This window comes from Alligator mississippiensis, chromosome 1 (genome assembly GCF_030867095.1).
Source record: "Alligator mississippiensis isolate rAllMis1 chromosome 1, rAllMis1, whole genome shotgun sequence".
NCBI classification, from domain to species: Eukaryota; Metazoa; Chordata; order Crocodylia; family Alligatoridae; genus Alligator; species Alligator mississippiensis.
This window is the reverse complement of record NC_081824.1, coordinates 175,115,376-175,142,186: the sequence shown is the minus strand read 5'-3', so window position 1 is coordinate 175,142,186 and position 26,811 is coordinate 175,115,376. Positions and strand designations below refer to the sequence as shown.

Below are 26,811 nucleotides of genomic sequence, written 5' to 3'. Positions count from 1 at the left end.
TTAGCTTTTTCATGTTTATTATATAAAACTAGGCCGGACTCATCAAGCATGAAGTAGAGATTTTGTTTTTATATACAAAAAGAAAATACACAACTATTTTGTTTACACATTTTCACATCAAACAAAGACCAGCCCAACTGCAGAAGGGAGGTATGAAAAAAGAATACTGTGGGCAAGATCTGGGAGTCTTAAGATTTTTTTTTATAAAACAAAAGCACAAAAGCAGTGATTAGGAGGTAACTACCAGAGTAAGTGTTGATGCCCTGCAACCCCGAACAGCAAATGGAGAGACGACTCTTTTGCCACTCACCCAACAGTATATGGGGAAGCTGACCGAGGTGGCTCTGGGGTCAGAGAGACCATGCTGCTTCGTAGAGAGCAGGGGAGGCTTAATAGCCATATTTTTCATTCAGATGAGTCTTCCCATCTCCACTTTGACCTGATTGACAAAGAAAAACAAAACAGAACAAACAACAGTGCCCTTCAAGATCAACTCATAGCAAAGAATGAAACTTTATCCCTGTAGAGCACTTGTCAGACAGGCAGAAAGAGGATAACAACTGAGACTTGGATTCCACAACACCAATCTCCTTTTGACACATGCTTAAAATACTTACCAACAGCAGTGGCAATAACATATCTATGCAAGGTTACAAAATCTTTTCCATTGATATGGTTTCTTTAATGTCCCCATTATGGCAGCTCAGACAAGTAACAAATCCTCCTATTAGCAGACTGGAAAAACTTGCTCCTTCCAAAGAGGAAACTGGCCAGACACAAATAGGTCAGATACTTTTCTGGCCAACAGAGGCAGGAATCTTATTCTGGTTGATTAGTTTAGTACTGGAGTGCAGTCCTTGTATTACAGCAGAATTCACTTCACTTAGGCCTACATTAGCGCTCTCCTTGGTAAACTTTATTCCTCATCTCCTCTCACTCAGAAGACAATTGATGTTATAAGCCCCTAATTGTTTGTAATTTTTAATGATGCAATGATACATTCACATGTTAAAGTATGGATGTTCAGTAACTGAACATTCATGGCAGCATTAAAAGAATTACTGCATGTTAAATAAAAATACTTTGAAAACCAGTTGGAAGGAAAGTTATTTTTTTTCTCCAGCCCCCAAATCAAGTTGGACTTAATGAGTCATTAAGTTAATGAGTCATTCTCTACCTTCACAATCAAGTAAGACTTGTCTCTCCAGAACACAGGAATCAAGGTGCAAGTAGCTTGGGCCAGGAAATCCAGAACAAACTGCAGGGGGGAAGTGCCAAAAAGTGTTGAATGCTCACAGCTGCCAAAGGACTTCAGTGAGAACTGACAACCCTCTAAAAATGCTGGATTTAACTATTGTGAGCTCAAAGATCCCGTTTTACCAACACCACCTTTGCCATGCTGTGAATGAGACCACAATGAAGTCCCGCAATAAAGTCTACATGGGCACTTGGCATCTCTGGGGCTGTCTACTATCATTCTGAGGGACAATGGCAGTCCTCTACAGAAGTGTAAGAGTGATGTTGTAGCTGCAATGGTTCAGAAATTATGCAAAACAAGGATTTCGTAGGATGAGATCTTTTATTGGATTAACTAAATAGGTGACAGAGAGTTAGACAAGGTTTTGAATGCAAGATGTTCTTTGTCAGGTCTTCGCTTTCAAAAGCTTGTCTAACTCTCTCTCAATTACACAGCTGATCCAATAAAATATAATCACCCTAAGAAATCCTTACATCCTGTATAGACACTTGAGCTGACTAGGTTAAAGTGCAACAACAGCAACAAAGTTGTGGCAGTGTGGGCTGCACAGGCCTACCTACAACACTAGATATTTAATTTGCGGCTGAAGCCTTTGCTACTGTGATTTTACTGTTGCTACTGTGATTTCACTGTTTCACCCCAGGGCAAAGGAGACTAAAGCTGGTCTGGGTGTGTTTATATTGCAGTGGTTTCCCTCGTGTCAACAGCGACTTGCTAAGAGATTCTTGCCCCCCCCACATCCCCTCCCCTTCCAGAGTATCTCCATATGCTTGGGCAAATTAAGCCATTGTACAAAATGGCCAGCATTTCATTGTAGGACTAACAGCAGCACATGCACCAATATGAAAAATGTTAATTAGCATTCATAAAAGTGCACTGTATGATTATTTTAGATTTTTTTAAAGCAAAAAAAAAAAAAAATCACATTTCAAAGGCACCATGACTATTCTGCAAATAACTTTTGGATGTTGAGGAGTAGAAAGCCAATAGGAAACAGTTTGATACCTGCAGGAGGCATCCACATGCAATAGTCTGGGTCATCTTCTGGGTAATCTGATGAGGAAAACACTTGATGGACCTGACAAGAGAAGCACAAGAAGAGATTTTTTAAGATAAAGCGTGCCTACCACAAAGTCCCACTGGAGACCTTCATTACAAAGTTAAAGCAAGTGATGAGAAGGAAAGGTGTTACTGGGAGATGGGAACCAAAAGATGAGATAAAGCAGGAATGTAGAGGAAAGAGAAGACCCAATTGCATTTGCAAATATATCCATATATTCCCAAGTAAATCAAGTGTTGAGAGTCCTAATGAGGACAGGCTTGTTTATAATAATCCTGAAATCAAATATCTGTATAAGAGTTTCCTGGGAGGCCTAGTCTCCTGGGAAGTGTCAACATACTGACCCTGAGTCTGACTGGTTGAATTAAACTTACATACAGAATCAGTTTTTGCAGTATGCACATTTTGTAAGACTCACTTTTTTGGGGGGGAAAAAGGGGAAAAACTTTTCACACTTAAGAAAAAGTCTGTTTTGAGCAGCGACCCAGTGCCGAAAATGTCACCTAAAAGGTAAGAGCATGTGCAAAAATGTGATGCAAACATAATTAAAGGCATTGGGTATTATTTTAGTGTTAAGCATTATTCTATGCATAACATGGGTCACCTTAAGCTGAAGCAGTACAAATGTACTAATCCTGCCCTCAATATGCTTCCATGGAACAATGGAGGACCATCTTTAAAAGATATACCCATTCCATCTGTGTTGAATTCTTTGTGAAGGATCAGGTAATTACAATGGCTGACTTCATATTACATTTCTTTGTTAGGTGATCTAGCCATTTTGCAATGGCTGGAACACCAGACAAAGCCAAACCAGATGCCACTACATAAACTGTCATATCAGATCAAACCAGTGATCCACTGGTCCACTAGCCAGTACACAATGCATTGCAGGAATGTATAAGATCCTCACAATTAGACTAATATTTTCCCCCAAGGAAATTTCTTCCTAAGCCATATGCCCTGAAATATGAAGAATTTGTTACCTAATTTTGTGCTAGAAATCCTTTCCTTCCTTCTTCATGTCATCATGGCAAGGTATTTAGCAGAATTCACAGATTGGTTGGAATGTGACAGGCTGTGCCATGAGCGCTTTTGCTGTGGCCTCAAAAATTTGCGACCTTTGGTCTAACAACCATGCACCTTAATGCCTGTACCACCCCCATCCCCAAGCTAGAAATGACTCACCTTCTTTGCAGGTAAACAGAAAGCTCCTCACCCCTTGGTTCCCATTTACAATAGTTCTACAAGGTTAATTATAATCTTTTCCAGGACTCCCAGAAGGCTGAATTTGAACGGGCAGGACATACAAGCTACAGTTGCCATTTCACATGTTTGCTGGTCAGCTGTATCAGTTTACCAGGCCAGTGGTGCTCAACCGCACCTGACCTGGTACACAGGGCAACATTATCTGGCCTATAGAGCTCCCCTTGGGTCAGAAATTTGGCAGCAGGGAAGCGATAATTAACACTGCTACTGCTCCCCCACTGCCAAATTTTCAGACCTGTGGGGAGCCCAGCAGCCTGGATGACATGGCTCTGTGGGCTGGATCTGGCTCATGGGCCAGGGGTTTAGCACCACTATACCTGGCTAAGATCTCTGCTACATCAGCCTTTGGGCAACACCTCCCATTCTAATCCACAAAACAGCTCTGCAAATCATGGGCCTGGACCCCACAACCCCCCATATTTTATGGTAAATTAACAAAAATACAAATGAACGAGAGTTAGCGGAAGCATGTCATCATAATGCAACACAGAGAAGCAACTCTAATATTGGAAAGGGAGCATCACAACTGGACTGAAAAGTTGTCCAGCTTGACTATAGCTTCTATGGATCCACCTGAAGAAAAAGAGGGAAGAGCATCTTTGCAGACAGGCTCATTAACCTAGCGAGGAGGTTTTAAACTAGGTTCACTGGGTGATGGAGACCAAAGCCCTGAGGTAACTGGGGAGGTAAGTCTGGACCACCAAACCAGGAGGATGAGGACCTCTTCAAACAGCTAGTAGAAGTTTCTTGATTATAGGCCCTGGTTCTCATGGGGGAGGACTTCAATCACCCTGACATCTGCTGGGAAGGCAATACAGCAGTGCACAGGCAATCCAGGAAGTATTTGGTGAGCATTAGGGACAACTTCCTGGTGCAAGTTTTGGACAGTCCAATTAGAGGCCATGCTCTTTTTGACCTGCTGTTCACAAACAGGGACGAACTGGTGGGAAATGTAGAAATGGACAGCAACTTGGGGAACAGTGCCCATGGGATGATGGAGTTCAGGATCCTGAGGAAAGGAAGGAAGAAGGACAGAGTATGGACCCTGGACGTAAGAGAAGCAGATATGACTCCCTCAGGGAACTGATGGGCAGGATTCCCTGGAAAGCCAGTCTGAGGGGGAAAGGAGTCCAGGAGAGCTGGCTGTACTTTAAAGAAACCTTACTGAGGGAATAGGAATGAACCATCCTGATGCGCAGGAAGACTAGCAAGTATGGCAGAAGACCAGCTTGGCTTAGCAGGGAAAACTTCAGTGAGCTAACACACAAAAAGGACGCTTACAAGAAGTGGAAACTTGGACAAACAACTAGAGAGGAATATAAGAGTCCTGCTCAGGCATACAGGGATGAAATCAGGAAGGTCAAAGCACACGTGGAGTTGCAGCTAGCAAGGGACATGAAGGGTAATGAGAAGCATTTCTACAAGTATAATCAGCAACAAGAGGAAGATCAGGGAATGTGTGGGCCCTTAACTGAATGGGGGAGGCAACCTTGTGGCAGATGAGGAGGAAGAGGCTGAAGTACTCAGTGCCTTTTTTACTCATCTATAACAGCAAAGTCAGGTCCCAGGCCACTGTATCTGGCAGTAGTTTGGTAGGAGGTGAGCAGCCAACAGTGGTGAAAGAACAGGTTAGGGGCTGTTTAGAAAAGCTGTACACATACAAGTCCATAGGACCAAATGCAATGCACCTGAGGTTGCTGAGGGAGTTGGCTGATGTGATTGCAGAGCTGTTGGCCGTCATCTTTGCAAACTTGTGCTGGTTGGGAGAGGCCCCGGATGATTGGAAAAGGGCATGATTTTTAAAAAAGGGAAGGAAGAGGATCCTGGGAACTACAGACCAGTCAGCCTCACCTCAGTTCCTGGAAAAATCATGGAGTGGGTACTCCAGAAATCCATTTCTAAGCACTTGGGAGGAGAAGGTGATTAGGAATGGACAGCATGGATGCACCATAGGCAAGTCACGCCTGACCAACCCGATTGCCTCCCATGACTGGCTCGGTGAATGTGGGGAGAGAAGTGAACTTGATATACCTTGACTTTAGCACGGCTTTTGATACGGTCTCCCACAACATTCTTGGAAGCAAGCTAAGAAAGTGTGGGCTGGATGAATGGACTGTAAAATGGATAGAAAACTGGCTGGACTGTTAGGCTCAAAGGGCAGCAATCAATGGCTCCATGTCTAGATGGCAGCTTGTATCAAGTGGAATACACTTAGTGGCTGGTGATGACACCAAGGTGGGTGTAGCAGTAGATATACTGGAGAGTAGGGCTAAGATTCAGAGAGACCTCAGCAAATTGGAGGAATGGACTAGAAGAAACTACATGAGAAGTGCAAAACCCTGCACTTAGGAGGGAGGAATCCCATGCACTGCAACAGGCTAAGCAGCAGATCTGTAGAAAAGGACCTGGGGGGTTACAGTGGACAGTAAGCTGAATATGAGCCAACAGTGTGCCCTTGCTGCCAAGAAGGCTAATGGTACACTGAACTGCATTAGTAGGAGCACTGCCAGCAGATCAAGGGAAGTGATTCTTCCCCTCTAAAACCTCTTGTTACCCAAAGACCGAGTTTTATCCAACACACAACAGACTTCCTGTGAAAACTCAAAAACAGACCATCTTCCCAGCAATTCCCTCCTAGCCACCATGGATGTCATCAGCTTATACAGCAACATCCAACATCAGGATGGCATCCAAGCCTGCCTATCTACAAGAGGAAGATTACAACTCAGAGTACAGACCTCAAGGTATTAACTGAACTTACACACTTCATCTTCACACACAACTTCAGTTTCAACAACCAACACTTCCTCCAGACCATGGGCACAAGTATGGGCACCAAATGGCCACACAATATGCCAACCTTTATATGGCCTACCTGGAAGAAGAATTCCTCAAAAACTGCACCACCAAACCCATGCTATACTGCAATATATAGATGACGTCATCATTTGGACCAAAAACTTGAAGTCTCTGGTTGATTTTCATCACAAATTCAACGATCATCATCCTTCAATCAGACTATCTTTTGAATACTCCAGCACCATTTCCTTTTTAGATGCTATGATCAATATCCAAAATGGTAAAATATAAACCACCATATACAAGAAACCCATGGATCAACTTACATATCTGCACAGAACCAGCAATCACCCTAAACATGCCAAAAAAAGCTGTAATTTACAGCCAAGCTCTCTGATACCACCAAATATGCACCCATGATAGTCACCTTACATATCTCAAAAGGGCTTTCATTCAACAAGGACACTCCTTCAGAGAGAGAGATTGCACTTTTGAAAGAGCCACACAGATGCCACACAAAGAATTACTGCAGTACAAAAAGAAAATCCCCACAAAACACACACCATTAGTTATGACATACCCTCCTTTCCTGGCACCTATACAGAAAATCCTCAAACAATTACAACCTGTCACAACCCAAAGTTGTGATTTTTGTTTTGTGTGTGCTTTGGCACCACTGAATTATTTCCCGCCAAATTGCAGCTTCTTTGCACGGTGGAGTTTTCCGCTGCAAAGGAGAACCCCGGGTGCAAAAGAAGTTCCCGCCGTTTTGTAGCTTTCTTTGCAGGGTGCATTTCTTTGTTGTAGCACAGAAATGCTCGTTGCAAGGAGATCCCGCCACTCGTATTCAAATTTGTGCCCCACCATTGGCTAGTTCTAAATTATGCACACGTGGCGGCTAGTGATTGGCTTGCTAGCTGTATAAAAACCTTGAGTGGTTTCCGCCCAAGTTGGAGGACTCCACGAACACCAGGAGGAGGAGACTTCACGCTGTGTGAAGATCTCTAAGCGCTGCAGATCCTCACGGACCCAACGCATTTCAAGCAGGCAACAGAGGTCTGATCAGCCTCTAACCTCTCCCCGTCGCTGAGCGCAATCCCGACATATCCTTCTTCCCTGCGCGCAAAAAGGATCCACGGAGCCTAGCAAACTTTGTGTGAGTGAGTGTATTCAGAGCTCTTTACCATATGGACTTTCTCCGGTTGGGATAACGGGCTCGCGGTTTAGAGCCTCCAACCGGATGGGCTAGAAGAGTGTTCACAGGAAGGAACTCTAGTCTGCCTTTCTTTTCTATCTGCAACTGTAACTCACGCAAGTTTTCTGCCTGCACCGCGACCATCTTTGGTGTAAGTAAATAATCTTTCAATCAACCCCTACGCGTTTGTGACTAATTCTAGCTCGCCACCGTTTTTCTCCGACCCCGCGTCCCCGGGCTGCTGGCCACAGCCCGCGTGCGCAAAGATGGGCCGCGGATCGCCGCCCCCCCCCGACTTGCACTTGGCAGCGGGATCGGGGCTCGGCCCGCACACAACCCATACTAGAAGACCAAATTTTTAAAGAGATCTTTCCAGAACTACCCATCCTAGCCTTTAACAATCACTAAACCTCATCACCAAAACCAAACTTCCAGTGACCCAAACCACACTAAAAGGATCTGGACCGTGCCATGACAAGAAATGTAAAACCTGTCAACACTTCTCCATCACCCCCACAATAACTACACCCCACAACAGAACCATCACCATTCCTGGATCTTATACCTGCACCTCAAGAAATGTAATACATCTCATGCAGTGCACCAAATGCCCTGAAAATATGTAGAAGAAACCAAACAACAATTGCATGCCAGAATGAATGCACACCACAAATCCATCGAAGACAAAATTACCCAATTACTTGTGGATGCACACTTCTCATAAGACAATCACTCCCTCTCCAATGTCTCAGTTCTAATCCTCAAAGGGAATTTACAAAACTCCTTTCGTAGACGAGCCTACAACCTTCACTTCATAACTCTACTGGATACAAAAAGTCATGGACTTTAAATATAGACATTGGATTTATGATGCATTACAACCTGCCTGACAACTGATACTCCAGGTAATCTGCCTTCAGCTGATCACTTGCATTCCTCAAACATTCCCTGCTCCGCCCCCCCCCCCCCCAAATCTTTACCCACTGTCTGCAGAACTTCCACTCATTTGCATTTTCCCAGACCTGCTTGTTATAAATTAGTTTCTTTTCTACCTTGGAGAACACGTAACACCAGCAGAGTTTCCTTATGCCTGACAAAGGGTGTTTGTGCCCCAAAGCTTGCAAAAAACTTTTTCCAACTATTTTGCTTGTCTATAGAAGATATCACCTACCCAAAAAACCTTGCCTGCCTATGTTCCCCTCTATTCAGCACTGGTACGGTCACATCTGGGTACTGTGTCCACTTTTGCCCCTCCCCCCCCAAGAAGATGGACAAACTGGAGATTTGGAGGGCAATGAAAATAGTGAGGGGGCTGGGGCACATGACTTTTGAGAAGCTGAGGTAACTGGGCTTACTTAGCCTGAAAAGATAAGACTGAGGTGGGATTTAATAGCACCCCTGAAGGGTGGTTCCAAAGAGGATGGAACTAGATCTCAGTGGTGGTAACAAAACAAGGGTTGTTAGAGTTAGATATCAGGAAAAACTCTCACTAGGAGGGTAGTAACATACTGGAACAGGTTACCGGCAGAGGTTGTGGAATCTCCATCCTTGGAAGTTTTTAAGAGTAGCTAGACAAAGCCTTGGCTGGGATGATCTGGCTGGGGATGGTCCTGCTTTAAAGCAGGTGGTTGGACTAGAGGTCCTGAGGTCCTTTCCAATCCTTATTTTCTATGATAACGTCTTGATTGCTAGGTGATACCTTCTTACAAGCTATACTCATTGATGACTTGCAAAAGCTCTCCATTGCGTCCAGTTCACTAATTTTGCAAGAGGAATGGCATCTTGCATAATGGAAAAGACTTATTTGCAACTATCTTCAAATAAAACCAAGATACTATCCCATTTCATTAACAGGGAATCCTCTCAGGCTCTTTACAGTAGGAAATGTTTCCTCTGTATGAAAATAATTCTGGTACCATTACTTACCTTGCTTAGGCTATTAACTGCTTTCATTTTTTTGGGTCCCTCTTCAGATTTTCTTTTCCATATTCCAGATGCTGGGAAGAAATAAAACTGGTGTTTTACATGACATTGCATTGCTCGTAGACTATGAACCAGCCGCTCTAACAGAAGAGAGTTTATGAAGGACCAACTTGGGAAAACACAAAACAAAACGGAAAAAAAAATGAAACAGACTCATTATTCTCATGGCACAAAAATTCAGCTCTGATCTTTTGATTAGGTTTTTACTGTTAGTAATTTATTGAGCTAAAATCATTTTAGCTCATTGGCAAATACAGCTTAGTGTATACACTCTAATTAGTCTCATGCTTGCCAGGGATAGGTATTAATGATCTAACAGGCCTTTTCCAACTCTTGTTATTAGAAATACATGTTATACAAATCAAACTTCTGGAAAATTACATTAGGATACAGCAATAAAACTGGAGCCAAGAAATTTCTCAGACACTGGACATCAAATTCCTGCACTGCAGAAACTTTGTATCAAAAGTTGGAAAGACTCTTTAGGAAACATTGGCATCAATGTACTAACAAAAATCATTTCTAGATTCAGAAACAACAGGGAGTGGAAGAGAATAGCTTGACAGAAAGGACAAATACCCTTGATTTTCCTACTGCTTACTCTAATCTTGAGTCACTCTTGTGCTTAACTTGAAACAATAAGGGGAAGAAAAAGTCTCCTTGAAGAATCAGTGCCGGGTGGGGGAGAAAAGAATTCATATATATTTGTTCTACATGTTCTTATGCCAAACTGGGGCTTGGCTCTTGAGCAGCAGTGTATTTTTTGGGTTCTTTTTTCTTTAAAAGAAGAGTGGCAACCCTAGAGTAACTCCTGCAGCACATGCTAATGCTGTATGGTACTCAACGGCATGGACAAAACTCTTCCCACATATCTCCCCTTTCAACTATGCTTGGCTCCTGTAACAAGGGAAGGAGGATAGGAATGCAATTTTCTATGCTAGCATCTCCCTCAAATGTTTCTGCTGTGATGCTACCATGTTAAAATAATTCTGAGTTTATATTGTACCAGTCATCCAAGGACTCAAAGCAGTTTACAAATAGAAGGCAAGGATTGGGGGAAGAGAGTGCAAATAATTGAGTTTAAAGTGCCTTGTCACATGCTGGGCTCCTAATCCCCTGCTTTACAGACTAAATAATGCTGTTTTTTTCTGTTAGTCTGTATGGACAATAAATTATTTGGTTAATGTGGGGCAGCACAACTTCTTGAGTCACAAACCGCACGGCTCACCTTGGGGCTTCTCTTGTGAGGGGCCAGTTTGAGATTCATGTTCTGAAGTCTTGAGCTCCTTGCTGGTTGGAAAACAAACTTCTATAAAAACACAAGGAAAGTCAGGGGGGGAGGGGGGGGGAAAAAACAAGCTTCAGACATTATGGCAAACAAAACATTGGTATCCCCAAACACTTCACACTAGGATATGCTTGGCCATGCTCATTTCAAACCCCACAGAAATGAAATGCAATGTTAGGGGAGACTTTCAATGACCAACAAAGCCAGTTTTAATAAAAAGCCTATAGTTCTAAGAACTTGGCCATATCACATGGAACGTTGTACACTACAGGCAGAGTTTCTGTTCCATCAGCAGCCACAGAACTGACAGCAACATTATGCCTGAGTTTTCACATGAGCAGAATCAGCAAATGGAAAAAGGCTGAATTATGGATATGAACTATAAAAGCAATGAAAATTCTTGCCCTTGCAATTTAAAAATTATTCTCCTTTATAAACAATCATTGGAAGCTTTTCACTGACACCTGCTTCCTATTACTCATCCCCTCCCTCCTAATAATGCTATATATTTTGTAAATATAGAGCCCTACTTAAGTATTAACCCTCCCACTTAACCTTAATACTGGTTTATCAACAGGGGGCTCTCCTCAATGAGCCCTCCGGAAATTTCTGTTATTTCACCAAAACTGAGGGGAAACTGACTGTTGTGTAGTTTTGACATGAACCAGGTAAAAAAAAAACAACACAGATGTCTTGGACCTGTTGGTACCCACACTGAACTCTCAGTTGCAAAGCTGCAAAAAGGGAATCTGCAAAGTGTCATAGGAATGTCAGTGAATCAAAGCCCTAGTTGTAGTTAGCTCTGAAGAATTCAACAGTTGCACAATCCAGTGTAAAACAGGGAAATCAAAGGCATTTGTTTACCACGAGTAGAATCCAAATTCTTGCTCTTACAAGGAGAGCTAGGAGGAAGTTTAATCTCTTGTTCCATTTCTTCCTCTGCTGCCACTTTCACCTCTGGTTTCTTGTTCCTGCTGTTTGTTGCGTTCATCTCCTGCTCCTCTTCCTCCTCTTCCTCCACTTCTGGCCCATCATCTTTCATTTTTAAGATGTTTTCAGGAATATCTGGACGCCTGATGGGCATCTTCTGTGGGGCAAAAGCAAACAGATGCATGGATACTTGAATAATACTGCAAAGAGCAGTACAGAAGACTTCGATCTACGACAGATAGAAGAGTCAAGACAGACACTACAGGGCAAAGTATGTTTTTCCAGTCACAGGAAGAACTAGTAAAGTAACACACCTGGGTGGAAAAAAAATTGGCTGGTCCCAAGAAAAAGGTTATAGGAATCACAGTAGGTGAAAATGGAGGAAGGAGCCTTGCTCTCCTCTGAAAAAACAAGTAGTCCCCTCGTAGAGACATATTCGCAACAGATCCAATGGTACATTTGATCTTAGTCAAAAAGGAAATGAAGGGAAAGCTTCAGGCTAGAGGATAACTTCAGTCTGGTGTCTTCACCCAACTTACCCCTAGGCTTCCAGTTTTCAGCCTGAATTTGCTTCCCCCTTTCATTGCCCCAAAGAGAGGCAATGTTAGCTTTTTAGGCTTGTTCTCCGTTTCCAGACCACGACTCCCAGTCCTAGCATAAATCGGATATAAAACTAGTTAGCACATTCAAAGCCCAAGGCGAATGTCTTCACATCAATCCTTTTCAGTTAAGAACGGAAATATCTGTAGTCCAAAATAATCCTAGGAAACAAGGACCCAAACCCCTGTATGTGATATTAAGTGCTCACTATTGCAGTGTACAGGGATGAGTTGCAGGAAATGCAACTCTCCCCCCTCCCCCCACCCCACTAATGTAATAGGAGTCAGACACTTGGCCAAAGCTAGAGGGACCCCTAAGACAACCTCATCAATATACAAGCTAAACTACTACTTAAGTAATTATACTTCACCTACCTAAATTGTCTCACCATTGTCTACTGATAAGGTATACACTTTGTCTTCAACTTGTGTTGTGCTATGCCCTGTCTGAACAGCTGCAACAATTAGTTGCCAGGATGTAGCTGCAGTTCAGCAAGTGAATAAACTGGTCTTTGCATCATGTGTCCCTTTTTTCCTCCCCCCATTTAAAAGTGCACAGGGATCCTTCAGGATGACAGGCTATTGAGAAATGCCATCATGTATGCACATGCTCCAAAGAAACCCGATTATACTACTTCAATTTTATTGCTGCTGTGTCAGCAACTGAATCATTCCCCTGATTGGGCAGCAAGTCCAATAGCTAGGTGACCCTTCAAAATGATGAGGGATGGTACATGAGGTAGTACCCAAGATAGAATCTGCTCCCGTTACATCTCGGCAGCGTTCTGCCAGGCAGAACCACAATTCCATGTGCACAACATACAATGGTTACCGCTCTATACATTGGCCAAGACTCACTGGGACTTCAACTCTGGCAGTTCGGCAGGCTTAACGAGCTTTATTAACCCTTTCAGCCTCTGTTGCTCTTTCCTGAGTTCAAAGGTCCGCAAATGAAGCTTTTTTCGTGCCACACTGTCTAAGGTGGATCCTGCTTTTATTTCAGTCATGAACTCATCCAAGGAATCCTGAGCTGCTGGCTTGGACTGGCCTGGGCAAGATAAAGGAAAAAATAGATATGCTGAAAAGGGGGAGTGGGGTAGGGGGAGCAGAGACATGGTGCACACAGCACATTTTGCCCTTAAATACTGAGATGTACATGATCAGACCCAAAACAGGTAATGGGATGAAACAGGAACATAGGGATAAAAGCTATGAGGCTATTTACTTTACTACCAACTTGTCCATTAAGAAGAAAATTATTGATAACAAAAAATAAGATTGAAAGTCAAATACACAGAGATTTTCATTGAGCTGCACTGAAGTATGTGAGAATTATCAAGCAGGCACATCAGCAGTTAGTTCTGAATGACTTTAGAGAGTGATTTGTAAGCCACTACTGAGATCCTTCTGACAACCACTTAATCTCTACAAGTGCTTGGTAAGAGGTGTTGTAATTCAGCCTGTCATTCACTCATCCATCCATCCATCCTCTTAGACATAAGTCAAGTAATCACTTAGAGAAAGCCAGAGCTCTATAAAGAGGCTTCACAGAGTCATGTTACTGAACAACTGTTATCACAATGGTGGGCTGCCAAAGCTGGTTGTAATCAATGTATGGGCTTCTGGAAGCTACTGCCTGCATCTAAGATTAATGCAATATGCTGAAAAAAAGCCCACCAACCAACACAACCCCAAAAGATTATTAGTCAGCAACTCAGGCATTGCTGCTTCTCTGGAAGTAGACGAGGATAGAATGCAACTGTTCAAGTGAGGCACCAGCATAACCATAGTATTGTTTCACTGTAGGGACTAATATATTGTTGGACTTGGCAAACTGCACAGGATGCTCAGGTCCTTGAATTTCCAGTATTACTACAGTGAATATGAATCATTTTGAAGTTGTGCACTGAAATTAATACATCATTCTGATTAACATCTTAGTTCTTCCTTTCTCCATTTTCTATTGCAATTTGATTTAGCATCTACCTTGAAAAACAATTGTACCAGGAACTAATACTATACATCAGGAAAAAACTTGGATTCCCATCTTACAAAGTGGATAACGCATTATCTTCTACAGTTAGTCAATCATGACCTGTCTACCATGGACATTATATGGAAAAGACTGCCACAGATATACTCAGCTGACAGATAAATCTGAGTATTTTCAGGAGTAGTAAGCTTCTTCAAGCTGTGGTCCAAGACAAACTCTCAGAAATAAAGACATCAATCTGAATTAGAATTGGTGTTGTGTTGGTTTATGGAAAATAAATATCAGTTATATCTTGCACAAAGGAAAGCAGAACTGCCAAAAGTTGAAATAGATTACCTTTATGATGCCTACCCTGTCATGATCCCCTGACCCATTGCACACTTTCAAGCACTTTGCTTTCCAATACTCCTTTCTGGGAGAAGTTATGAGTGATGAAAAGGACCATCTTGCTGGAAGCAGCTTTCTGCCTCCACAACTCCCATCCATCCTAGAAAGGATACCCCTGCTTTGGGGCCCTGCAAAGTAGAAAGTTTGGAACCCAAACTCTGATCTTATGCATCAAGAAGTTCACTGGCTAGGCCAGAACCTACACTTCAACATTACAGGTGCACCGATAGAGATTTGGGGGGCTGATACTGATAGCAGATTTTTAAGGAGGCATATCGGCTGATACCGTTCTGATTTCCAATACAGCTGTGTCCAGCTGGTAAGTCTGTTGTGGTGGAGGGGGAGGGAAGGGGTGTGGGGGGGCAGATCAACACCCCTCGCAATGTGGGAGGGAGTGGGGCTGGTGCTGCCTAGCTGGGGCAGAGTGGGGCGCAGGACAGAGCAGCCGCTTGCCTGGGGTGTGTGGGGAGGCTCCTGCTGCTGTGTGCACCCTGGGATGAAGTGGGGGGCCAGACCTGCGTGGGAAGGGAAGGGAAGGCCCGGGGGCGGAGGGGGGTGCTGCAGCTGTGGGCTGGGGCTGTACCAGGCTCTTCCTGGCATGCAGGCGTGGGGCAAGTGGTGGCAGTGCTGGGGGGGGGCTGCAGCCACCCCAAGTTCTGCTGTAGGCCTCCTGTAGCCTCCTCCCAGTGCTGCCACTGCTGCCCACCCTGAGTGTAGCCTCAAGAGCAGCCCCCATGCACCGGGAAGAACTTGGCGCAGCCCTGGCCTGTGCCCACAGCTGTAGCCCTCCCCACCCCCCCACAGATCCAGCAGCACATGGGAGCTGCTCCCTCCTTCCCACACAAGCCATGGCTCCATCCCATGCCCTGCCCCAGCTGGGCAGTGCCAGCCCCAGCCCCCCTCCCTACCTCACTGTGGGGCATGTTGATCTGCCCCTGCACACCCTTCCCTTCCACTACACCAGACTTACCAATTACACATAGCTCTCCAAGCTGCCGGGCTATACTCCTTGCTGCCTACATGCTGTGCTGCGGTGGCGCATGTGCACGGGCACTTATCGGCCAAATTATCAGCTGCATCAGGCTGATATCCGATGCAATCGATTTTCTTTATATTGGTGTCAATCCAATATTGGACCTATGTATTGATGCACCTCTAATTCAACACAAGTTTCTTGGTCCTGCTCTTGCCATTTTTACTTTTTGCACTTGCAGTGGTAAAGATTATCTTAATAATCATCAACTGCAAATCTCAGAAATCTTTGGGTTTTTGTTCCTGAACAAAGTTTTGGAAGGCACAGAAGAAACTGTCTTCAAATTAGGTAAATTTTGCTAATACTTTTACCACCTATGAGTACTCAGTTACTCTGTTAAAAGCAAGTGGCTCACACACCCTTCTTACGTTGTCTTAAAATGTTACATGTGCTCGGATAACTTGTTTTTAGTATCATTAAGCAAACAACTGGCCCTACAGAACACAAACACAGAACCTGAATGCTGGATTAAATAATGGCTTTGGGAGTAGTCTCACGGGATAGCTGATTCAGTGGCCTGCAGGTCTGCTCACTGCTAATGAAAATGGAGTGTAGGAAAAAGAAACATACGACAGTAGATATATATTATGCAATTCTCTTAAATTCCCTGTGCACTCTCTAGAGAAGTCTTTCCAGAAGGGCTTAGTCTTACCTTTTCCTGAAGCCTTCAATTTTTCAGCTATCTCCAAAAGTTCCTTTTCAGCCTCATTTAATTTTGCAACCTATGGAAAAACCACTGGATTAGAAGATGTTTTCACTTTACATTTGAGTGTTATCATGGCAGGGAGAGAGGGAGGACCTATTACATGATTTCCATCTCTCCATGGCTAATCCCTGATCAGGTCTTGACTTCACTCCTAAATCATTTCTTACTACTTTGATAAGTGTTTGAATAGCTTACTTTCTTCCTGAGGCATCAAGATGTGTATATGCCTGAGCAACCATATAACTACCATGGTCCTTTCCTCACCCTTGCCCTTCCTCTCCCTTCCCTGTGCATGACCCTCTTGCCAGTCAGTGTTACATGTTCCTTGAAACAGGAATGAGTTCTTGTTTTGCCCTGTGCACTTGTCACTAGAAATTATCTTCCAACGACCTGAAACAGTTTGGTTAGGTCTTGTTCTGATGCTTAAATTCACTGACCTCTCAGACAACACATCAAGTAGAAAACAGAACTGCACAGGCAAAAACAATGCTACACATTTACATTAGAATGGAACATGGTTACCAATTCATGTCCCCAGAGAAAGTACTTTCAAAGGTCTGCTTCAGCTTGCAAATTTCTCTTGCCTCCTCTAGTTTGCATGTAAATTCATGGTTTGTATCAGGTGACTGAAAAGTCTAAGAACTGAGTTCTGCTATCTACAGAAGGCATAAACTTTGGTACCTTCTCTCCAGCCTCCCTTGGGTCTTAAGCAGAGAGGACTCTAGAGCAAGAGTACAGTTCTCCTCCCTGGACAGTATTTCCTTCTTTACTGAAATTGCTAATTAGCACCACACTACTACCAAGTGTCATCATGGTATCCAAGTCCAAACCTCAGTTGGCAAATCTCCATATCACAAACTTGCAGCTCATTGCACATGGACTACTGAAGCACTGGTAACAGTTTTCAGCTACTTTCATCCTGTGCTGGACTCAAAAGGCTTCCTCCACGTGTCATTACAAGTTTTCAGTCCTTAAAGCCTTCAAACCACACATTCTATGGAATCTGAACTCTAACTCTATTTTTGTGGCCTGACCCATTGATACGTAAATATGGCTTTAAAACAACAACAGATTTTTAAAATCTCTCTGACCTTCCTTCCACATTTGTACATGTATGATGCACTCAATGTGACACCATAAATGCCTAGCCTTGCTGCTAACCTGAAGTCACACTTACCAGGGAATCGTAAGTCTCTGGTTTCTCTTCTATCTTCCCAGCTTTTTTCATTCTGTTCAGTCGTTTCTTTTCGACAGCTCCAGTTCGATCAAGGAAAGTGTCATCGTCGCTATCATAAAAATCCTCCTCTTCCCAGTTCTTTACTTTTCTCTTCCGGGATACTGAGGATGAGGGAGGAAGAGCAAGAAAGTAATGGATGTAAAGCCTTTGAGAAACAGTTGTTTGAGGTTAGAAGCATCTATTGCTGAGTTAAGAGTAGCTAACCATTTAGTATCATACACCAAACATGTCTTTCCTGCCCATGTGCAGGGGGGCTGGACCTGATGATCTGTAAGGTCCCTTCTAGCCCCTAACAACTATGAAACTTACTCAGCATTTATATTAACAACCTTTGGCTACGTATACAGGAGGCCAAGGTTTTCTTAGTAGTTAATAACCTCTCAAAGGGAGCACCTACAGACGAGCTACTGAAGCATTTGGTTGGTCACCAACCTGCCTCTTGCCGCAGCACACCCCTAGCATCCAGTATCCTGCAAGCTTCCAATGCGCACTGTATCATTGCTTCCTTTTTCTTTCCTGAATGGGTAACCTCTGCCACCAGCTGCTTCCCTGATGCATCATCCACAGGCAACCTGTTCAGATCAAAGGGTAAAACATAAACAGTTTCCATAAGACAATACAAGAGGCTACTACATTTGTTGCATATGCATTGCTTTTTAATGTCCAACCACAGACTCTTTCCTGAAACCTATTATTTCCATATTTCCGTTTTTATAGTACTAGTCAAAGCCGAAGTGTTACTTCCACAGGCCAGTATATGCCAGAATATTTTAGGAAGTATGAGTTCCCTGTATCCAGTCCTCCATCACTGCAAAAGAGCACTGAGGAGGCAATGGCCCCATGGACATCTTGAGCATTAGTATTTCGCAAGTTTCCAAAGCTAGAAATTAAATGTTTTATACCATACCGGGGCAGGGATTCTCTAAGCCACAGAAGCCATTTCAGGATAATCTGTTATCATATGATTCTGACTACCACCTAACTTTCTCCTTGTTACCACAAGATATCCATGGCCTTTTGGGAAACTTTGGAGCTGAGAACTAGTACTTAATATATCTGGAAAGGCTACAAGGGACTCCAAATAGCATACACCTCTCAGTTTAAGAGATAATGGCTGCTAAATTCTTCCCCGCACATGACAAATTTTTGGGTTTCTCAAAGTAAGGACAGCTGAAGGAGGACAAGGGTACCCCTAATTTTAGAAAATACATACTTCACCCTGCAGAGCCAGCTATTGTGTCCACGGTCATCATATTCGTATTCTAATTCTTCCCCTAGACAAGAAACAAGACAGGTTGATGCAACTGCCCTAGTTGTAATAATAAGCAGCAATTCCCAGTGGTATGGGAAGACAGCCAGAGGTAAGCAGTGAGAGAGAACAACCCTTCCTTGCCTAGATTTTCTCCTAAATGGATAGGATTTTCTCTCTCATCTATTGATGGTCCCATGATCTTATTACATTCAGTTGGTTATCCTTCACAATCCTAATACCTTTTTCTGAGGCATTACTTTCCAAAAATAAAGCAGCCTATACTCTTGGTTCACATATGCATGACCTTTCATTTAGCCTGTTTTTTTAAAATACAGATATCACATGCTCCAGATTGCTCTACTGAACAGACATATCATTATCAGGGATCCTGGTTTTCTGTTTAAAAATTGCAAATTCTTTGACAAAAACACAAATTCTCTGATTAAAAAGTCAAAATCTGCAATTAAAATGAGACACCACTAGATATATAGGTATCAACTGAACACGTTTTATTGATATATTTACAGTTTTAAAGCAATTTAGAAGCCTACCAGTGCCTCAATCACTGTAATGAAATAAACTGTAAGTACCTATAACTTTTGGTATTTGATTTTAGGTTTTTTTATCATGGGAAGTCAAGAGCCTCTCCTTGCCCCCGTAGCTGACCAGGATGCAGGTCTAAGCCCCTCACTCTCCCCTCCCCCAAAAGTGCCACTGGCACTTCCAGGCACACCACTGGCACTTCTGGGTCAGCAGGACTGGCTGTGGGGATTGCTTCTCTTGGTGCACACCTTTTGTGCCATGGCCACAGCCCCCATGATCGGACCTCTGTGCTCGGGCACTTTGCCTACCTTGGCTACTCCCTGGTGTAATTTCCAGGCTTGCCTGCTTCTCTCGGGGAACAGTCTCTTTACCTCTGCTCCCCACCTGAGTATTTCACCTACATGGGCTACTCCTGGGCACTGCGTCCTGGCCTATAAAGTTCCTACACATCTGTCCCTTTCTGGGCCTCAGACCCCTAGCCCCAATCTTCAAGCTTCTCTGCCCTACCTCTGCCCCTCTCTGGGCTTTGGGTCCCTGGCCCTCATCTGTTTCTGGGCTCTGGCCCTTCTCTCAGGCCTTTGTCCCTCTCTACCCTGTTCCCAGACTCTGGCCTTGCTCCCAGGCCGCTGGCCCTACTCCTGTACCTATTGAGATCTCTTTCACTCCTAACTCCCATCCACAAACCTCCAGTGCTGCTTACCCCAGCTTAGCTGTTACCCGGGAGCCCTGCTGCACAGGGCTTCTTTCTGAAGCTCTCAGGCCTAGACTGCCCTGAGTTTATATGCTGCTAACTGTGCCTCTTGTCAGTCAGGCGACTCCCTCAATTGCCACCTGAGCCCTCACTGCAGCCTCATCTCCTCCTAAAGTGACAGGTGTTCATTAAGCACACATCAATACTTGTTAAAAATCATCACAATGGAGAAAATGCCCAGCCATTAAAGGACAACCAATACACATACCTTCTCTGTCAAAGAAACCCTGCAGTGCCTTCCTAGGGTCCTTCGTATAGAAAGCCTCTTGTGCTTCCTGATATTCAATGGCAATTGGGTTTTCTTCAGCCTCATCTTCCTCTGCATCTTCCCCTGGAGGAACACAAACAGAAGTGCAAATAAAATAGGAAAGGAGTTTGGGAAGAGGACCGAAGTATATTTCAACCTTTACTAGGATGGAACAAGATACAAGGCACTATTTAGTACCCCCTTGTATAATAATTTTAATTTATGTTTATTTAATGAATCACCTGGCATTTTTGTATTGAGATTATGATTTTAAATTGCTGTTTATATCCTTAAAGTTTACTTCAACAGGTGAAGTTACAGTCTGTTTTGCCAGTTTTCATGTTTCTTTGCAATATTTGGTTCTCACTAGTATTAAACTGTAAAAATTAAAAGCTCAATTCTAATTGCCAAATAAATCCCAAAATGCAAAAAAATTCAGAGTCCCTTTTGTGAAGGTCTCAGAAGTAATCACACATTACTTTTGCTACAGTGACATATACAACATTGCAAAAGTTAAGAAGAAAGTATAAACATTAAAACTTGACTTCTTTTCCTTTTCCGGTTTAAGTACAGATAATATTAGTCACCTTTTCCTGTTTTTTTCCCACCCACAAACTGGTTTGCACCTGCAAACCTCCCTGTAAGGAGAAAATTTATTTCTATTAAATTTTTTCCCCTCTTAATATACTGCCTTATTTGAAATTTAAGGCCTAGTCCTTCTCTACCCAGGTTATGCTGAAAGCAGCTGTAGTCTTTGTTTGCATGTCAACATCTTCATTCAGAGATGCAAGCTATTATTACCCAGTCCCCATGAGCAGGTCATATCATTGCTCCCACTGGTCTCATTTTTTTTCTCTTCTTTTTCATCATCTTCATCAGAGTCCTCGCCCAGCATGGTCTTCTCTAGCTTTGCCTGCTGCTCTTTGCGCAAAGTTTTCAGCTGAGTCACGGTTAGTTCAGACTCGGGCTCCTGATCTTCCTCTGGTCCCTGCAGCATAGGTCAAGGAATGCCTTTTAAACACATCTCGAGAAGGCCCTTTTTCTTATGCATATGAAAATAAACTACGTACACTGCTGCAGAACTAATTTTCTTGGAGAAGAACACAGTGGTGCTATATTCTATACTCCTAAGTATAGCACCCCACTAGGCACTGTGGCCTTTACTTCCTAAACACAGAAAGCCATAATTATGCTAGACTGTTAAACTGATACAAGTTTTAAATTAGTCATGAACAATGCATGCCTCTGGAGGCTGGGGGCGGTGGGGAGCATGGTGACCACCTGCAGGTGGCAGCAGCAGCAGTGGGGGTGTGGCAGCAGAGAGCAGGGATTGCCTGCAGGCGGCCATAGTGATGTTGGTAGTGAGGGCAGGCATGACAGTGGGGGGGAGGGGGAGGGAGCAAAGGAGCAGTGGCATCCACCCACAGAACCTGGCCACGGCTTTGGCGGCGGCCAATTGCAGGGGGGGCACACGTCCCCCTGTGCCCCCCCTACACGTTGCCTATGGTTTTACTGATATAAATTTTAGTCCTGCATGTTACCAAGTTTTAATGAAACGTTGCAGATATCCCAGTATATCCCCTTACCTATATCACAAGGAAATGATGGAAACACGAGTGCTTATGAACTGCTTTAAAAAAAAATTGCAAGATACCATGACAACTCTTTATAGAAGGTTTGCTTGGCTGTTGATATTATTGTTTTCCTTCCTCAAGATCTCACGCTTTTAAATAACAATTCAAACTAACATGCTGAGTTTTGTTCTCTAATTTTCTTTTGAATCAAAACTGTCAATGCTCACTCTCAGTTAATTCTTTAACTTGGCTCACTTTCAAAAACTCAGTATGCACCAACTTCTCAAAAGAAAAGCAACACCCTCATAAAATAGGCATGCTTAGTCTTTCCCTGCAGATCTGTATGCAACCCCCCTGATATAAACTCTGTACGGTATGACCTTATAGTTGACTTGTTTATTACTTTGGGAGAAAAATATCAGAAGGAAACATTTCCCCTACCTAGTCAGACATTTTGATTCCACCCAACAGCTACCTTCCGCTTCACGAGAAAATGATCCTGCCCTCCCATAAATAATCATCGCAGCCAGTGGCAAAGTATTATTTTATTCTTCGAGGAGGATTTCCCATGTCCCCCAAAGCTACTAACGTAGTTTCATAAGTCACTGAAGTAGTAAATCACATGGCACTGTAATGGGCTTAGAAGGTCCCTTTCAGCTTGAAATCCTGTCACTTGCAGGGGACCAACTCTGGCAACGCTATGGCAGCTGATGCATCTGTCTGGTACACTTCCTAAAGCCCTGGTACTGGGAGTAGCTCAAACAAACAAACTTATGTTAAAGTAGTTCTTTCCTGGTTTCGTGACTGCAGAGAAAGGGCTTGGAAAGGGGAACCTGAGCACACCCTGAAGTAGCAGAAATCAGGAGGCAAGGTGTGTGCGAGTGGGGTGTGTTTATACATAGAGGCAATTATGACTGCCTGTTAAGGACCTGCCTAATGGATTTATAGCATGGGGCTCTCATATCCCCCTGAAGCTACTAACATAGCTTCTTACATTGCTGAAGTAGTAAACCATATGGCACTGTCAAGGGCTTCCAAGGTTCCTTTCACCCTGAAATCCTGTCCCATGCAGGGGGCCAGCTCTAGCAATTCCATGGCAGCCAATGCACTGTCTGGCAAATTTCTGAGTCACTTGAATGTACAGATTCTTGTTAAAGTAAATTCCTTCTTGGTTGAAGGATGTGCATGTGCAACTGCTGGTATGCACACAAACATATAAAGTAAGATCCAAGCAAAAATCATATGTGTGCACACGTGCCCACACATGTAGGACAGGTGTGCGATAATTATCGTATCTGCATAATTTCAACCCTTGTACAATGTACAATAGATAATGTTAAAAGTGTTCAAAACATACAATAATTTGAGGCCATTAATTGATGCAGCATACACAAAATCCAAATCACTCTAGGAGGATGGGTCTACAGGTCGCTGTACGGTGACATGTTGTAGTACTTCCTTTTGGAAGTACTAACACATGGTGCAGCAACTGTACCATACATGCGGTGCACAGTTAGATTTCACTGTTACTTCACTGTAGTGGCACGCTAAAACAGGGGAGCATGCTGCTAGTAAGGTAGCTGCCAATCACGTGTAGACTCACGTGATTGCTATGTCGCCATAGCACGCTGTATGGCAACATACGGCAATGTGTAGACACACCCAGAGAGTTTCAACTGACTTTCGGGTTTGCTGTCAGCGCTTTCTTATGACTGGCTGCCTCAAAATAAAGAAACACTTCCACATTGATGACCCAGTTGTCCCTCCCTCCCTGGGGAATTACGGTGACGGAACAGGTTTCCCTCAACTTATGGGGTACCTGCATTCCTGGAGAACACTGCATAAATTGAATTTGCATAAAGCAAATCTACTTTATAATGTAAGGAACAGGGAGAGGTTCCCTTGTTGGCTGCTCCCAGGGCCAGCTGGGGTGAGTGCGGACAAGCGGAGCCCCAGGCATTGTGGGGCGTGGCACTCACCTCAACCCTGGCTGTAGCGGCCCTGGGAGCTGCCAGCACCAGCTGCCTGCACCAGGGCATGGTGCAGCCCAGCAGCTACAGGGAGCTGGCATTAGTCATTCCCAGGACAGCTGCAGCAGGAGCTGGGGTGCGTGGGGCCAGGCAGAGCCCCGGGGGGCTTGGGGCATGGTGCAGCCTAGTGGCTGCCAGCAGCTCCCAGGGCTGCTGCAGCCGGGGCTGGGGTGAGTGCTGTGCCCAGGACTCCGCTTGTCAGCACTCATGCCAGCCGGCCCCAGGAGAAGCTGACAGGGGAACCTATCCCTATTTCTTACATTATAAAGTAGGTTCGCTTTATGCAAATTCGATTTATGAGGTGTTCTCCAGGCCTATGCTAATCACATATACATGAATTTCTCTCACATATAATGAATTTCAGGTACAAAAGGGTCACGGCATAAGAATGAATGTGCATAAATCGAACCTGCATAAATTGAGGGAAACCTGTGTTGCCAACTCTCATGGTTTTTGGCGTTGTTCTTAAAGCCTGTGCTTCAGGAATGTGAAAAACTTAGCTGTTTCTTTTACGTATGTACAAATACATATGCATAGATGCATGCACACAGATATAGATCTCCTGCTCTATATATAGAAATTCTAACATTATAAAAGCTTCTGTCTTTCTGTCTGACTTTATTCACACTCTGACTGGCTGACAAATAGCCAATGAGAATGCAAAGAAGCATTTGGACAGGAGGCTATAGAGCACCGCCATGATGGCAGGGACATGGGGGACGGAGTGGGGATGCGAGGCCACTGGAGCTGGCCTTGTCCCCCCCACTCCTTGAAGGTGATGGCGCTGGTGCCAGTATGGGGGGGGAGTGGGGCTGGGACGCTGCAGGGGGGCATGGCCACCAGTGCTGGCCTCGGCCTGCCCCTTACCCCTACTGTTGTTGCAGCCTGCAAGGCCCATATGGCAGGGGTGGGGGGAGAAGCAGGCCCAATGTGGCTATGGGGGGAGGGAAGGAGTGGGCCCGGGCCTGATGTGGGGGAGTGGGGTGGAGAACTGAGCCTGAGCAGTGCGCGGGGGCGACGACACACACAGGACGACAAGCCAGACATGGCCTGATGTAGCAGCGGCAGGGGAGAAGTGAGCTTCCTCCGGGCTTCGGGCCCACTCCTCCCTCACAGTGCCCTCCCCTGTGTCGGCCCCAAGCACACTCCTCCTGTCCCCCCACCGCCACTGGGTTGGGCCCAGGCCCACTGCTCTGCCTCCGCCGCAACAGCCTGGCTTCTCCCCATTCTTGGGCCTGGTCTCTCCCCTGCATTGAGCCTGGGCCTGCTCCTCCCCTCCCTCCTGCTATTCGGAGTGGGCCCAGACCCCAAGCAGCAGGAGGAAAGGGGGGAGTGGGCCCAGATGTGGTAAGGCATGGGGCTCCATCCCCGCCTGCTCCCCCATCATTCTTTGGGCAATTGGCTAGCATGTGTATACCCCCCCCACTCCTTGCTTAACGTTGTAGTTACATGCTTGAAAAATGCAACTTCAAGCGAAATGATGGTAAACAAATCCAATTATGTCACAGTAGTTACCCTCCTAGCAGGTGGCAGTCAAACAACCTTATAACCGAACACTGCATGACTTTAAACAAATATGTTCTTTAGTAGAGCAGCAACGTAATAATGAAACAACATTAACCAGGATGACGTTAAGCGAGGTGTACCTGTGTGTACGCACAGACCTACTGAGAGATAAAGATATATACACACACATCTATAGCTCTCTCGCTATACCTAAAGACACATCTATATGTATAACATACATGTATATAAAAAATACATAAACGAAAGAGCTAAGTCTTTTGCATTCCCCAAGCGTAGACTTTAAGACCAACGCCAAAACACAGGAGAGGGCAACACTGAAGTGAGCAATATCAAGTAAATAAGAACAAGCTTACTCGCATCCTTTTTTGTTTATTTGCTGGTTTGTGTGTTTCCTGCCTGCAACAGCTGGTCAGATATCACGGGCATTAGGAGCTTCCCATAGGATAATTTCACACCTAAAGGCCTGGCACCGTGCGAGCGCAGGTCCAGCCCCCCCCCGGCCGGGCACGCACCTGCAGCACGAAGAGGCGGGAGCTGGCGCCGAAGCGCAGGCAGTGTCCGACTTGCAGGCGGCAGTAGGCGCGCGGCGGCAGGCGGCGGCGGTTGAGGAAGGTGCCGTGCGCGCTGCCCAGGTCGCAGACGTAGAAGCCGCGCGCGGCGGCGGGCCCGGCGGTGCGGTACTGCAGCACGGCGTGGCGCCGCGACACGGACGGGTGCGCCAGGGCCAGCGCGCAGCCCGGCAGCCGCCCCACGGCCCACCAGCTGCGCCCCGCCAGCCGCAGCGCCGCGCCCAGCGCCACACCGCCCCGCACCGCCTCCAGCGCATAGCCCGCGCCCGCCGGCGGCTGCCCGCCCCACGCCGGCTCCTCGTACTCCGCCGGCCCCGGCCCCGGCTCCGGCTCGGGGGGCGCGGGCGCGGGAGGCCCTGGCCTCTTGAAGCCTTCCCGGGCCTCCTCCTCCTCCGCCATGGCGCCGCGTCCGTCTGCAAACACGGTCCGCCGCGCCGCCGTCCCCGCCGCTCGGGTTCCGCCCGCGCCGCCGCCTCAACTGCCCAGTCCCGGTCCTGACATTGGTCCCGGCCCGGCGAGGGGCCCCGGCAACGGGGCGGGGCTGAGTAGCTCCCACAGGCGCCGCCGGACCCTGGGGGACG

At 45.2% G+C, this 26,811-nt stretch overlaps 1 protein-coding gene across 1 annotated transcript; it reads right to left on the bottom strand.

The window, feature by feature from the left end:
* SLC4A1AP (solute carrier family 4 member 1 adaptor protein) lies at nt 1-26,805 on the bottom strand. The gene is made up of 14 exons (XM_059717090.1): nt 26,174-26,805; nt 21,332-21,518; nt 20,492-20,614; nt 18,951-19,011; nt 18,170-18,309; nt 17,678-17,838; nt 16,447-16,516; nt 13,240-13,429; nt 12,322-12,433; nt 11,717-11,939; nt 10,793-10,873; nt 9,508-9,578; nt 2,264-2,336; nt 1-439 (listed from the first exon to the last, which is right to left on the bottom strand). The coding sequence occupies exons 1-14, from the start codon at nt 26,627-26,629 to the stop codon at nt 390-392; spliced, it is 1,998 nt and encodes a 665-aa protein (XP_059573073.1). The 5' UTR covers nt 26,630-26,805; the 3' UTR covers nt 1-389.
* Nucleotides 26,806-26,811: the final 6 nt, after the last annotated feature.